Source organism: Argopecten irradians, chromosome 5 (genome assembly GCF_041381155.1).
Source record: "Argopecten irradians isolate NY chromosome 5, Ai_NY, whole genome shotgun sequence".
Lineage (NCBI taxonomy): Eukaryota > Metazoa > Mollusca > Bivalvia > Pectinida > Pectinidae > Argopecten > Argopecten irradians.
In genome coordinates, this window is record NC_091138.1 from 8423559 (window position 1) to 8439606 (window position 16048).

Consider the following 16048-nt stretch of genomic DNA (forward strand, 5'->3'; position numbering starts at 1 on the left):
TGTTTGTTTGTTTGTTTGATTAATTAATGTCCTATTAACAGCTATGGTCATGTAAGGACGGCCTCCCATGTATGCGGTGTGTTGCGTGTATGTTGTGCGAGGTGCGTGTTTTGGGAGACTGCGGTATATTCAAGTTGTGTCTTCTTGTATAGTGGAACTTTTGCCCTTTTTATAGTGCTATATCACTGAAGCATGTCGCCGAAGACACCAAGCAACACACCCCACCCGGTCACATTATACTGACAACGGGCGAACCAGTAGTCCTACTCCCTTTTTGTTGAGCGCTAAGCTGGAGCAGAAACTGTCCCTCGGGATGAGTTTTATGTATTTTGATGGTTTTGCGATCGCCCGACAGCGCGAGATTTTGGTGTTTGGGGGGTTCGGGGGTCTCCCCCGCGAAAAAAATTACGATTTAGAATGGCTTAGATGAGTTTTACGATGCATTTTGATGAATTTGCGAGCGCCCACAGGCGTGAGAATTTGGTGTTAGGGGGGTCCGGGGGTCTCCCCCGGGAAAAAATACGATTTAGAATGGCTGAGACGAGTTTTACGATAAAGTGTAATGATTATAAAGCGTTCTTAACATGGTAATTTTTTCGATTTAAAGCTACCTGCATTTAGAAATGATAATTGTGTCGTCATAACATTATGCAACCCTACTCGATCTGAATATACCGGCTTCACACCATCGGCACATTGTTGTGTAACATAAAAAATGAATTAATTGTCTCGCTAAGACATATAAACAAATTGATCTTTTAAGAGACATTTTTTAAATAGCACATAGAATCCCTTGATGGACATTTTTAGTCTAGTTTGTGTGTATTGAATTTTGACTATTTAAGGTTTGACATTATGTGCTTGAACGTTTTAGGAAATGCGCCGCGCAGCGGAAAATTTTCTAGAATGAAGTACGAAAAATGTGTAGGAGGACCCTTTTTTCTTTCAAATAAGCATTTTTAGAAAATTTCAGTCGGCGAAAATGGGGGGGGGGGGGGGGGGGGGGGGGGGGCAAAAAGACATGTTTACCCTCCCCCCGTCCTGGGGAACGGGAGGGCAGTTGCCCCCCCCCCCCCCCCCCGCTTCCTACGCCCCTGTTACATAAAAGTCAAATCAGCGATTACAAGGTCAAGAGGAGTAACTCGTACGTGACAATTTAATTGACTAAAAACACGGAATTCGGCAGTCCGGAAAACTCGTAATCCGGACGGTTTAGGCTGGGAACGAATGTGTCCGGATTATCGAGGGTCCACTACTTATACATTGAGCCTAAAATCTAGGTATATGTATATGATGAAAGTTACACAAGACATACAAAAGGTATATATCACATACTCTTTATTTCGATGCATATATAATACAATTGTAAACGATTTCAGTCAAGTTTATTAATTTAGATTTAAATGAATTAATTTAGCTTACCGGTAACTGTTTATTAATTTGTCTTTTAAAAAAATCAAATGTATTAATTTCAAAAACAAAAACAGATTTAGATAATTACATTTGGGACAGGCTCAAAATGTAACAATACGGACCTTGTTGGATTATATTAGTATACATCCAGGCATGTTTTACTTAAATCTCACATGTAAAGAACATGAGAACAAGTGAAAAGCTCATAGAAGATGAGATGACCATAAACAAAGTACAATGAGTCAGAAAACTTGATCACATCAAGGGTGAATATGGCTAATTTATTATATATTTGTACTGACTTACATTACTTATATTTGTTCACATGTAAATCATGATTATGTAACAATATTAATTTTTATAAGAAATTTATACCCATTTTAATTGGTTTTTAATTGCTGTCCGAAATTCGAACACCTATGTCCGAATTATGAATACCCCTGTCTCAAATTCGAACAGCTATATATATACATTGCTGATTACTTTGGCCTGGTATAACACAAATTTAGTATCTGTGTTGAGTTTCTAGTGATAATTGCAAGAAAAGTAAATACTCTTTCTGCTCATACCTCATATGTGGGGGTATGTGGATAGGTTTACACTTTCCAGCATACAAAGGTTTTACCATTAAGGTGTCTGAAATTTGACTACTTTCCCCTAATTTATGACATTATAGTCATTTAAAGATGCTCCACCGCTGACAAATGATATTTTTTCGCTATCAAAAACAGGAGCAGACGATTTAGTATTTTTCTTCAGTTACAAAAGTTACTTACTTTACACAATTACCAACTTCGAAAAGTTTGAACTTCTCATTTTACTTCAATACAAAAATATTGAAAATAATTAATCGCATCCCGAAAAAAAAATGTGGCACTATATTCTATATGGAACGAAGTATTGATTGCGCACTCACTAAAAGCAAAATGAATTATTTTTGCACCATTTTTTTGTGTTAATTAGAGATATTTATACACGATTAAACGTCAATTATTGTTAAATTGATGAATATCATTTATACTCTGTCGGCGGTGGAGCATCTTTAAAGATGGACTAGAGTTATTTAGATGTACTTTACAGAAGTTGTATTTTATATAGACATGCGGGTAGTAGTCGTACCGAGAAATTTCATCATGATTGAAATACATTGCAAATTTTATCGTACATTTTAAAGTTAGTTTTGATACTTTACTATAAAATCGTCTTGGTTTACAACTTGTGTCTAGCCCCATTTGTATATAAGGTGCAAATAAAATATATTTAAATAAAATAAAATTTATCAAAATCGTGACTTAGATCAAGGACGTCACTTATAAATCCTTGCTTAATTTCATTTACTTTACATTGGTGTTTCGTTTGACTCGATACAAATTTGTTGAGAAAACGGTTTTATTCCTTGCTTAAAAAGACAGACACATAAATTCTTAGATTCTATATTTATATATCATATAGTCTACTTTAAGCAGTCGGCCAGAAACATACATGTATGTATAACTATATGTTTCTGACTCGGCCAACGTGGGTCTTAATCAGCCGCAGTGCCTTCAGATCGGCATGAACTACATTTGTGTAATTGGTCGTTGTTAATTAATTTAAATAAAACGCTACACTAGCTTTTTTCAAGTAATTTTTCCCATTGAATTCTGCTTACTATTTTCTAGCCTTGTTGTCTTTTCATGTAAAAAAAATCATGCTAGTTTTATATTTTTAGAAAAAAGGAAGAGTAATCTCCCCTTCATTCTTGTTTTCTCCGTCGATCGGTGTTCGTGACGTGGCCAATGGAGTCTGCCATATTGGCAGTAGAGAGTTGGAAATATACGTCTAGTATCGACCTCGAATCCAGCTATAATTGAAGACATCAAAGACAAAAAAGATGGGCAGTCGATGCCTCAGCCTTTTATTAACAACATGCATTGTCATTTGTGTCTTCAACTCGGCATTTGGAGATGAACATAACCATCAGGTAAAGCCGCCCTCCATAAATTTTCAGTTTGACGTCGCTGAACCGGCAAACAAATCAACATTTCCGTATGACACATCACTGACATAAAGTGATTTCATTTTGAGATAACAAACACATAATCATGAACTTTTTGCCAAAGTACATGTAAGTGTTGGTTTTTTTATTGTTTTGTTTCTAGGACAAACGCATTTTTTAAAATTTGTTCTTGACAACCGAAACTCATTGAAGGATATTTTAATAAACAAATTAAATTTTTTGCATAATAGCATATAAACGTCTCAGATTTTAAACGAAAGCTAGCCCCTTACTGCGATTATATGATTGATTGTCTGCCATCGACAGTGGAACATTGTCTTCTTTGTAATGTCATGAATATTATATTACCCCCCCCCCCCCCCAATCCCCCACAACACACACATCATCGGATCTCTCATACTGGACCAGGCAAACAGACAATTGTTTATGTCGACCGCGCCCCACATGCCTTCGTTATCTTTCATTTCTCAAGTTCAACACCAGACTTTTTTCCTATCTAAATTGACAGAACTTTCACCTTATCTTGTACAGTATGTAGGTCCCAGTAGACAACTTCATTTGACATGTGATTAGATCAGAACCAGCTGATGTTACAGACCTGGGAACATCTACAGATTGTCCATATTAATACGTATTTCACCTAAAAAGTACGGACTACGGACTTGCAAAACATTGCTACTGAGAGCAGAGATGAAATATTATACTTCACTTTGTTGTGTTTCTGTTATTGTAGATATAAAATCTACATGAAAAATATATTAACTGAAAATTTGGTGCGTCTCTTCACTCAAATAATTTTGGCATAAAATTTTGCGATTTCATGTCAATCCTCGTTCTGTAAGAGAGTCCATCATTCAAAGTGAAGTCCCATATTTTACGCTTTTGCAAATCGTGAAACATTTTTGAGAACTTGTTGAAATGCCAGCCAAGCGTAGTCAAGATGCACTTCTTGGAATTTGTGAATGCAAAAATATTCGGCCGCATTAAAACTTCCTGACAGTGTGGCAAAGCTACTGACAACTAGATTAAAAAATACTGATATAGACTGAAAAGACAGGTTTCCCAGGTCTGATGTTTATTATTGTTAGTTTGGTAGTGTAGGGAAGATCACAAAACCTGAATCATTCTTTTTTTAATTTAAATTGATAATCGTCAAGTTATTAGTATGATATTGTAGCAGGGCAAGAGTAGTACATGTGCCGTCAGCTAAACTGAAACCCGCTACCACAGACTTACTGGTCCCCCCCCATCCTCGATACTCCAGGGCTTCCGATCACTATCACTTACGATCTCTACACCCCTAGACTATCTCTTAGTGAAATTGAAGGCAGCTCAGCGGAAAACATTTGACCAATCAAAGTATACCAAAGATTTCCTTTGAACTTTGAAGACTACAGAGACTCCGAGAGCGACGCCTAACATCCACAGTCAACCACAGTGTACCGTTATATACGGCTCTTTTGATGTACATCAAATGACTAAATTACCTGTTCTATTCTGTTGCCTACAAAAAAAAATTAAAAGGCTAGATTTCAATCTCTGACTCCCTTTCAGGCCATTACTAATTAAACACCTTCGTCAGTAATAAAAGAGTCAAGTGTGAAAGACACTAATGTTTAATCATTTGATTGATAAATAGGAGCCATATATCTGTTTATAACACAGTTCGCTATTGCATCTGAACTTGACAAAAAAAATCTCTACCTGTATAGCTACCGACAATATTTTGTTCCCAATGTAACCCTAAACAGACCTATTTTTTTTGCTTGATATATATGTGCAATTAAAACCTGCTACACTACTCTCCCCTTTCAAATGTGTTCACCCCTGCACACAAACCAATCTAAGCCTTTCAATCATCTATAACTTGCACTTGGAGTGGTCTATAGACTATAGGGTCGTTTATCAGTGACCATGTATAGCTCATGATCAATCAGTAGAGCATCCTGCTAGTGTGTGGAGGTCCTGGGTCTGAGCCCAGTCTGGACGCAACATTTTCTCCTCATGTTACAGTTGAAATGTAAATCTCCAGAAAAGTGAAGTGTTTTTACAAAGCTGATGGTTTGTTTTTCAAAGATTTATACTTTAAGAAATAGTATGTTAAAAAAAAACAAAAAACAACAACCTTAGCATTGAACTGCATGGTGATGTTATCTTGCACTGATTATATAAAATGCATCCAATTTTACTTGATGAATTTGATTTATATCTCTAGACAATACAATAGCTTTCTGAAAATCCTTTATTTCAAGTCAAAATTGGCTGTTAAGCAAGAGTTTTCTTGCATTCCCAAGAATTAACTTTTAGGAACATAATTATACTAAACTGTCAACTTATTATGTATAATATTTTTATTCATAACTTGATGTTTTAGTATGAAGATGGAGAGGAAATTGTACTATGGATGAATACTGTGGGTCCATACCACAACCGACAGGAGACCTACTCTTTCTTTTCTCTGCCTTTCTGTCCAGGGCCAAAAGAAAATATTGGCCATTACCATGAAACCTTAGGGGAGGCTTTACAGGGCACAGAACTGGAGTTTAGTGGTCTGGATATCGATTTTAAAGGTATTCTAATCTTGATAGGTATATTCAATAATCTACCTTGGATGTTGCTGTGCATTTTGTTAATGGGACTCGTTCACGTACCACGTGAACCCGATAAAGTTTGTGCGGGACTATTGTTTCTATTGGTGATGGAATGACGTAATCGCCGGATAACGTCATTTCAGCGGGAAGATTTCAAAGAGTTTCGTTCCATCACCACTGGAGATACTAGTCCCGCACAAACGTTATCAGGTTTACGTGGTACGTGAATTAGTCCCATTTGTTTGATGTCGATATGGAATGATGCAGTTTGTAAAATAAGTGTTGTATATTTTTTTTTTTTTTTTTTTTTTAGGAGATTCTGGGAACAAAAATAATCATGCATTATTGTGTGGACAAAAGTTAAGATTGTCAAATCGTTTTATCATGACGAAATATTGTTAATTCTGTATTAATTGACATTGTTTTGTGTTGTATGTGTCATATTAACCTCAGGGGTGCATGTCTGTATTCCAGGTGATATGAAGAAGACGGAGTACTGCTCTGTTACACTGACTGAAGAGAAATACCAGGCTTTTGTGTATGCTGTTAAAAACCACTATTGGTATCAGATGTACATCGATGATCTGCCTATATGGGGTAAAGCATTTCTACTTGTGCCTAGCATCTATTATAAGTGGCAGTTTAATTATCATGTTTACGCAATATTGCAGAACACCATGTTGCTCTTATATAATTATGATTCCAATTTTCAGGTTGGTGTATCATAGCATATATTAAATATGTTAATTTATTCACCACACTAAATATTGCAATGTAAATGTACTTTTTTTTGTAATATGGCTTGGTTCTTCATTTTGCAATAAATTATTCTGTCTGCACTGTGTAATTAAACACAGCTGAAATTAATTAATAACTTCTCTTAATGTCAATATTTTGATTTTCTTTTATAGGTATTGTAGGAGAAATTGATGAAGGAGGCGATGGCTATTACATTTGGACTCATAAAAAGTTTGACCTTGGTCAAAACAGTCATCAAATTGTTGATGTTAATTTAACAAGTGAAGCCAAGAAAAAACTTGTTCTAAACGAGAAGATTTCATTTAGCTATGAGGTAAATATCTTGTGGATTTTACTAGAATGATAGAATCACCATCAAGTGATATTTAATAGTAACAATATATCGGACTATCAGTATATTGCGTTTGAATGTCTCTCAATTCGGTCAATCGATAGCAATTACAAAAGGTTGATAACAATCGCCAATAGTACGCCAAACTATCAATAGTTTGAATTGTCAGATATTTTTCTGTAATTTGGTCAAAAAATCATGTACTCACATGTACAGAGGATTGATATACAATCCAACAGTCACAATAATATGTTACTTTTTCCATGCTATTGTAACAATGTTACTCAAATTCAATGCATTTGAGTTGGTACTAAGCTAGCAGGTAAAGGGAAGTAACTCTAAACCAATACTGCACTAGATGTACATCATGGCGTCAAATTCATCGACTGGATTTTAATATGATTCAGAATGCAATACTATCGCAATACTATTGCAATTGTAGTCTGCAATAGTTTAACTATTGCAATAGTGTTTTCCCCGATAGCAATTGTATTGCAATAGTTGAAATTGAAGGTGATAGTCACCCTAAATATTTAAATAATTCATCAATGCAAATGAGTAAAATGACAATTGCTGTGATGATATTTTTGAACCCTGATTTCTGAGAAATAATGAATTTCCAACCTTAATACTGAGCATCTTGTCATTTACTATATTTGTGATGAAGTATGTAGAGTTCATGATAGATTTCACAACAATGTCCAGTCATTGTACAAAAGATATATCCAAGGTTATAAATTATCTATGGGGTGTTTTAGACAAGGGAGCTATAAAATAATGATAAAGTGTTGAAAACATTTTAATGTTCTCCACAGAAGTCTTTCTGATAGTTTGATTAGATGAATGCTGCAAAGTCGATTTATAAATTAGTAGCTGTACAAAAGCAGCATATTTCAAAAATTTTTCAGTACTTAAGTATTTTCTCTTATGCTCAGCAGCTATTCATTGGTACTTTAAAGTTGTATTTCTTGTAATTTTCACAATCGCAAACTGTCATAAAACATACAATGTGTGAATAGGGATGCTTATATGTGATGATTCAGATCCATGAAAGCACCAATATACTATTCATTGACATAGCGGTAAATGTCGCATGAAACATCACACGTTTTGAAAGAATCGCCACAGTCAACGCCATGTTTCAAACTTTCGGGTAATATCGAAAAACTGAGTTGCATTACGTGATTGACATTGGCGATACCCGTATAGATTGAAACATCCCGAGCCGTATTGTGTGGTCAATATCGCCATTACCCGTACAGATCTGAATAGATTGGACCATTTCGGATACTTCCGAGCTATTTTAAGCGTGTACACGCTAAAAATCAATTTTTCATTTTAACTGTTTAATAACTTTGCAAATATAAACTTTACAAAAGTCGATATATATTGAAAGTTTAAAACAGTTAAAAAAGTTTCACAGACCATACAACTTTATATTTGAATTCATGTTTCGTGCAAAATTTGTTAGTGATACAGTCATTTAAAGAGATACTAGTTACAATACTGTTGAGCTTTTATAGAAATATGAAATGGCTTTGACAATGATGATACTTTTGAACCCTGATTTCTGAATGTTTTAATGAATTCAGATTTTTGACTGAGTTCGGCCATTTCAAAGGGGAGGGGGGAAATACCTACAAAATTAGAGATAAAATATGAAGATACGTAAACTACAGATCTGTAAAAAAAAAAAAAAAGTGGGGGGGGCATGGCTATCCTATACAGCTTATATTACCTGTAGTGAAATTAAATGTCCCTCATTGATAATCGGTTCTCGGATCGAAAGACAGTCATGGGAAAAAAAATTACAACAACGTTGATTGTGAGCATGTTAAGATATGATATGAGAAGATACAATATATATAATACTTGTTATGATACTTTTGAGCTTTGATAAAAATATAAAATGGCTTTAACAATGATGATACTTTTGAACCCTGATTTCTGAATGTTTTAATGAATTCAGATTCTTGACTGAGTTAAGCCATTTCAAAAGGGAACTTTAGAAAAGATGTAATCACAGGTTTTGTAGCAAATCAGAAATGAAAATTTAATTATCTTGTAATTAATAACTGTTTGAACAACCGGGCCCAGACCTGTAGAAATGAGTACAAGAGAAATAAAATGCTAATTTATTAATCTGTAAATGTTATCGTTATGATAAACCTAATGATTTAATCAGGGTTTGCATTGGGGTTCCTTCTCGGATCTCTAATGTAAATGGAATGGAGTTCAGGTAAAAAAAAGTAGGGTCCTTTTGATTTTCTATGCTTAAAAGTATATATGGGGACGGCTTAAATGCAAACCCTGTTTAACAGTATGATTTCAGTCATGAAAAGTTAATCTGTTTACCGGTACTTATATATTCTCAACTCTTTGATTATAGGTGAAATGGCATGATTCTGCAATCAAATTTGCTGACAGATTTGACAAATACTTGGATCCAAACTTTTTCCAACATAGGGTAAGTCCTTTTAAATTTAAAATGCAACGTTGGTTTAATTACAAAATAAAAAGAATCAAGCTCAATTATAAAGGAAAAAAACTAAAAACTAAATCAAAAACATAAAAAAAAAAACCCCATCCCTCCTATCTAGGATGTACTTGCAGATTAATATACAAATTTATTATCATGCAAACTATTTAGCTTCATATTAACATTGTTGTTTTGCAAGTCCAACCCATAACACTATTATCAAAAATCTAAATTGTTGTCAATCTCTACAAAACCAAATAATTTGTTTCCATTGTTTACAGATCCACTGGTTCAGTATCTTCAATTCCTTCATGATGGTCATCTTTTTGGTGGGGTTGGTCAGTATGATTTTGATGAGGACCTTGAGAAAGGATTATGCCCGATACAGCAAGGAGGAAGACTTGGATGATATGGTATGTTACGATCAATGAAGTTCTTAAAATTCTAATACATGAATATAAGTGACTAGATATTATTTGTTAATAAATACTATCTATGACATTCTTAGATTATATTTGGCTGGTGTTAATTGCTGTTTATAATATATCATAAATTGTTCATAGCAATTTTACCGTTGAAAAGTTACAGTGAAAAGTATTTGTTAAAGAAAAAGACAGTGAGTTGTTTTATTGTTTGTGCACATGCACAAATTACCTTATGTTTTAAAAATTTTAATTGTATAATAAAAAGATTGAACTTGATTTCAGGAGAAGGATTTAGGGGATGAGTATGGATGGAAACAGGTGCATGGAGACGTGTTTAGGCCAGCCTCCCACTCAATGTTGTTCTCGGCTCTGATTGGATCTGGCTATCACATTTCTTGTGTAGCACTCTGTGTCATCATCTTTGCTATCCTGGGGGACCTTTACACAGAGTAAGACACATTACCACACCAACATTTATTTATATTTAGTTAACCTTGCTTTTGAGTGTTACCGTTGTTATTCCATATTAGATAATGAATTTGGTGTGAATCTAGAAAGATTATTGCTCAGCTAATGGGATATGGTATCAAATTGAAAAACCTTTTGGCTGTAACCTTAAAATCATTATTTGACACATGGTTCGAATTTGATATATATTGGATGCTCTGAGAAGATGTAAGCCTCTCTTCTGTAATAAATTAGATCTTGATACAAGGCTTCCTCCTCTTGCACTGGGCAAATTCACAGCTTTCTATTCAAAAACATGTTTCCATGATATTACTAAATGCCTACTTAATGTCACCATGAAAAACATTGTGGAGATCTTCAATGAAGTTTTTAAAATTATTGATATTCCTGTTCCTTTTATCTTTACAATAAAACTGGTATGGCATTCACGGAGAGGTTACAAATCTCCACTGTATGTACATAATCAACAATATAGTACAATGATAGGGAGGAGGTTCCATCAATGTAGGTACATGTATATCATTATTAAAGTTTACATCACCTTTAACCAAATTGTTCTTCAGACGTGGTTCTTTGCTGAGTACTGCCATATTTGTGTATGCTGCAACGTCTCCAGTTAATGGATACTTTGGTGGAAGCCTGTATGCTAGGATGGGAGGTAATTACAAGTTATCTCCCCTTAAGTTCAAATATTGGTCAATATTTGTCTAACTCTTCTAAAAGAATGAAACACTAAATTAAATAATATGTTTCAAGATTTGATGGAATATTTAGAGACTATTTTAATTACTTCTACTAAAATAGATCCTTAATACTTGCTTTTTTATTTCAGGCAAAATATGGATCAAACAGATGCTGGCAAGTGCATTCATGATGCCAACACTTGTTTGTGGAACAGCTTTCTTTATTAACTTTATTGCAATTTACTACCATGCTTCAAGAGCCATTCCATTTGGTACCATGGTAAGGAAAAATTAAAAATCTAGTTAGTACTAGGCAGTATGGTGAGATAGTGTTAAAGTTGTTTTGCCAAAGATTAAGATTATGAAAAAATATAATTGCATTCTTAAAGATGAGAATCAATTTCAGCTTCAAAACAATAGTTGTGGATTGATGTCATCAATGTTCATGAACAGTTTTGGTGTTAATGATTGAAAATAAAAATGAAAAACTTATTTTTTCACCATTTTGGAGAGCAAACAGACAATTTAATGTTAATACTTAAATGAAATACGAGTTTCACTATCACTTTAAAATTTTCTCGTTTATTTATCAGGTGGCTGTGACTTGCATCTGCATATTTGTGATACTGCCTCTGACCTTGGTAGGCACAGTGTTAGGGAGGAATCTGGCTGGCCAGCCCAACTATCCTTGTCGTATCAATGCTGTCCCTCGCCCTATACCAGAGAAAAAGTGGTATGTACATCATTGGCATCAAGTTACCATTGTCTGAATACACCCAAGTTCCCAATGCAAATTTTAATGAAGAAATGTTAAGTGATAAGAAAATTTATACTTTTTGACAGAATTTTAAATATTCCACATTTTGGTACAATAATATTAATTGATTTTTGTTCTGCATATTACTAGAGAGATAAAGTGAGGAATTTATTTTATTTCAGGAATATATTTTAGGAAGATAATGGAAAGTGTTAAATAGGTTTTGAAGATTTTCTTTTGACAATTCTAACACATGACTAGTAGTCTGTTTCCTATTTTGCTTGATATTGTAATGTTGTTTCAGGTTTATGGAGCCTGCTGTGATAACTGTACTGGGAGGGATCCTGCCCTTTGGTTCTATATTTATTGAGATGTGAGTGTTATTCTACTATCAACACCGAATCTATTGTAATCTATCTTAAACAATAACTTCATTACCATTTGATGAATAGAGTATCTTTTGTAGGGTAAATGACATTTGCTGTGATGATAATTTTGAACCCTGATTTCTGAAAAATAATGAATTCAGATTCTTTGCTGAGCATTTTGTCATTTACCTTATATTTTCATGAAATTTTTAAATCAAGGCTTTTGAAAATCGGTTGTGTAGTCGTGTTTTTGAATGAGTACATGTAAAATAAGAAAATATGTAAAGATATTTTGTTAAGAAAAGAAAAAAAATCAAAGTCATTGTTTCTTTGGATAGTCTTCAGTGTTAATTTGGATACAATACTGTTTATTACAGGTACTTCATCTTCACCTCTTTCTGGGCCTACAAAATCTACTATGTGTATGGGTTCATGTTGTTGGTGTTTCTAATACTGACTGTTGTGACAGTGTGTGTTACCATAGTTTGTACTTACTTTTTACTGAATGCAGAAGACTACCGCTGGTAAGTACTGTTTTGATATTTTAAAATAAGGTAAACAGGTGACGGTATCAAGGTACAGGTATTGATATAAAAACTGAACAGCTATATGTATTTTCTATAAAATGAAATTCTATGAATAATAATGATAATAAAAAAATATCAAAGAAGAAATGTTAATGAATTGAAATTTTTTGACATCATTGACTACATTTACAAATAAAATGAATGTAAATTTATACAGATTCTATATGATAAAGGTTTAACCATCAAAAAGTTTATTTTATTGTCTGTTACAAAAACATTTATTGCTTTTTCAGGCAATGGACAAGTTTCCTTGCTGCTGCATCAACATCAGGATATGTCTATCTGTATTCATTTTATTACTTTTTCTTCAAAACTAAGTAAGTACTAGAACACAAATATATGTTAGATCTGGAAAAATATATATTGATTGATTTTAAATTTGCGCTAACACAAGGTTTTGATATTTTCATGGGGTGTACTTTATATACTAATTGAAATATATGAATTATAGAATGGTGCATATCTATGTAAGTTTGATATTTGGACAACAGGCTCGTTTTCTTTGAAATGTCCACATTAAGAGTATTGATATTAACATGGAGTCGTGTGATGGGCTGTGTTGTGTTAATTTGTTAAAGACTATATTTGTAACGCCTTTATTGATTATTATGCTAATGTTTTCTCTTCGTTTGTGTTACAGAATGTATGGTTTGTTTCAAACATCGTTCTACTTTGGATATATGGCTCTATTTAGTTTAGCTCTTGGAGTTATGTGTGGTAAGATTTTTTTATGTAATAACAACTTATTCACCTCAGCATTTCAAAATTTTCATAGAGTTTGTTTGTCTTGTTTGTACTGGATTCATTTCACATCAAGTTGAATTTGAAATGAAGTTTTACTTGAATTTGACATGTTGTTATATATCTAATAAACATGTTTTGCCATTTGGAATTATTGCTTGGTTTAAGACCTGAAAATCAAATGTTACGATTCTTCATCTCTACAGTGTTATATTTCTAATATATTTCAGGTACATTTGGATACATTGGAACAAGTTTCTTTGTGAGGAAGATCTACTCCACTGTGAAAATAGACTAAACTACACACTTGGAAGGCGTCTAGATGTGATGTCCCGTGACTTTATTAACAGCTGACGTGATAAAGTGTCTGGTATACATGGAGTGTATGGCTGTGAATAGACAAATTGACCAACTGTACGCTTACAGAATGGACAATTGTTCCAATTCTCAAATTCTGACATGATAATGAGAAGTGATATGAAATGAGTGATTTAGGTAAATCCAAGCGTGTTTCGCAATGGTGAAATGGTTAGATAGTATCTGTAAGACTGCTGTTCTTTGTTAAGATTTTTATACATAAGCTTATGTATCTGGCATGTTGTGCAGGTGTTTTTGAATGAATATTTGTATCATTGTTTTTAAAAGGAGTGACATACATTTATTACACTATCTGTCTTTAGATCCTGCTGTTTTGGATTGGAGTTATGCATGAATAACACCACAGGTTTTTCACAAGGAGAAAACTTAATAATGGAGGAAAGATAATTCTGTAGATTCTAACAATATGGGAAAAAAAATGAATCTCTTCGTAAAAAGTCAGCTATTTATAACAGCGAGCATCACTTACTTGATGGCTGGGAATCAAAAAATAACGTAAATGTGTTACCAACATAATAAGTAATTTATTTATAGCCATATAACAATGCACAGGATTGTTAATAAATCTGTGTTGATATAAGTTATCTTGATGGAAGCCTGCTTACTATTGAAGTGCTTATATAATGACCGAGGAATATTTGTATTTAAAGCTGATTACCTGATTAAAGACAAGTTTATGTTAATTACTATTTAACATATTTATGTATTCAATATAGCAAACCTTACAGGACTCTGTACTGTAGGATTTTAGTTGTTGGTTTTAATTATAACCAGCCTTATTTAGCTACTAATACCAGAGGAATTACAATTAATATTATTGACCATACGGTTTATATGTGAGATGTATAATCCAGGATGGGAGTGATTGTTAGATATATTGTTCTGAAATGTTAAATTATTTCTTCAAAGTTTATGTCTGAGGTGTGTGGTGAAGTTTCTGTGAATGTTTGGAGTGAATGCGAATATTCCAAAGATAATGAATGGTGTATGTTGAACGAGTTAACTCAAACATTTCCAGTGTGTTGTGTACATGTAGTACTGTGTGGAAGACATGACTTGAAAAGTTACTGTAGTGTGCTGTACATATTGCAAATTAGTAAATAGAGCAGAAGATGGCATTTTATTACGGTCACACGTTTATTATTGAAGCTGTAAGTTCATTCAGTATTGAGATACTACAGTTTAATGTAATGCATCGTTGCAGCCATATAAAGGCTACAAGACCTTGGGTTTGTACATCATATGGGGGCCATTTCTTCATATTGGATCATGATTTCATTACGTCATTGACGTTTCATGTCGTGTCTGGTTTCAAATTTATTTGGTGGTAAATATATTTGTACATATGTAAAATAAAAACCATGAATGTGAAGTAAAAACCACAAAAGAAAAAGACAATCTTCATTGTATTCTGTTAAATATAGTGATCGTTTTAGTTAACACTTGGCATGTCCTGTTTACACATACAATGTGCATTTATTTATTATTCAGTCAATATTTCTGAATAAAGCCAATTTTCATGCGGACATTTGCAGCTGTAGTAAAAGGCAGTTCCTACTACCCTTATTTCATTCCACACATATGTATTTGCTATTATATTAAAAGAAAAAAGTTAAATGTTTTTAAAAAAAAGAAAAGATATTGTATACTTTGTACGCAAACTTTCAAATACGAGTCGGGAATGTATGGATTTGTTAATAAAGTAATTCCAAATCTCCCTGGAGATATCTTAATGGTGTATGTTTAATTATGAAATTCAGAGAGTACTTGCTTTCCACAGCTCTCGTACCTTTCTTCTACACTACCATTCAAAGAGAGGAAGGAAACACTTCAAGGTGTACCCAGGCTGTTACAGATCCTCGCTTCCATATTTGGTGTTATTAAAATGAAATCCGCGAAAGCCGCACCACTAAAACTTTGATGAAATGATTCTGTTGAATTAATATATCTATTTAGGTATATCTAGCTACAGGAGTTATTCCCCATTATCCGGATTTCGACATCTTCCAGATATTGCATCTTCTAATTATAAGACACAGCTGACTGCAGCGGATTTATACGCATCTTGT

General features: G+C 33.6%; 1 protein-coding gene across 1 annotated transcript; it reads left to right on the forward strand.

Moving 5' to 3' along the window:
- The first annotated feature begins 3170 nt into the window (after nucleotides 1–3170).
- On the forward strand, nucleotides 3171–15712 carry LOC138322784 (transmembrane 9 superfamily member 3-like). The gene is made up of 15 exons (XM_069266879.1): nucleotides 3171–3376; nucleotides 5787–5982; nucleotides 6478–6600; nucleotides 6915–7075; nucleotides 9483–9560; nucleotides 9854–9985; nucleotides 10280–10446; nucleotides 11029–11123; nucleotides 11298–11428; nucleotides 11742–11881; nucleotides 12210–12278; nucleotides 12651–12797; nucleotides 13094–13177; nucleotides 13501–13577; nucleotides 13832–15712. The coding sequence occupies exons 1-15, from the start codon at nucleotides 3287–3289 to the stop codon at nucleotides 13897–13899; spliced, it is 1758 nt and encodes a 585-aa protein (XP_069122980.1). The 5' UTR covers nucleotides 3171–3286; the 3' UTR covers nucleotides 13900–15712.
- Nucleotides 15713–16048: the final 336 nt, after the last annotated feature.

Bases quoted from the DNA above. Each gene is read 5' to 3' on its own strand.
- LOC138322784 (XM_069266879.1), top strand. From the start codon at position 3,287: ATGGGCAGTCGATGCCTCAGCCTTTTATTAACAACATGCATTGTCATT. The intron at 6,601-6,914 runs GTAAAGCATTTC...TTTCTTTTATAG, and splicing joins CGATGATCTGCCTATATGGG to GTATTGTAGGAGAAATTGAT. The intron at 9,986-10,279 runs GTATGTTACGAT...ACTTGATTTCAG, and splicing joins AGGAAGACTTGGATGATATG to GAGAAGGATTTAGGGGATGA.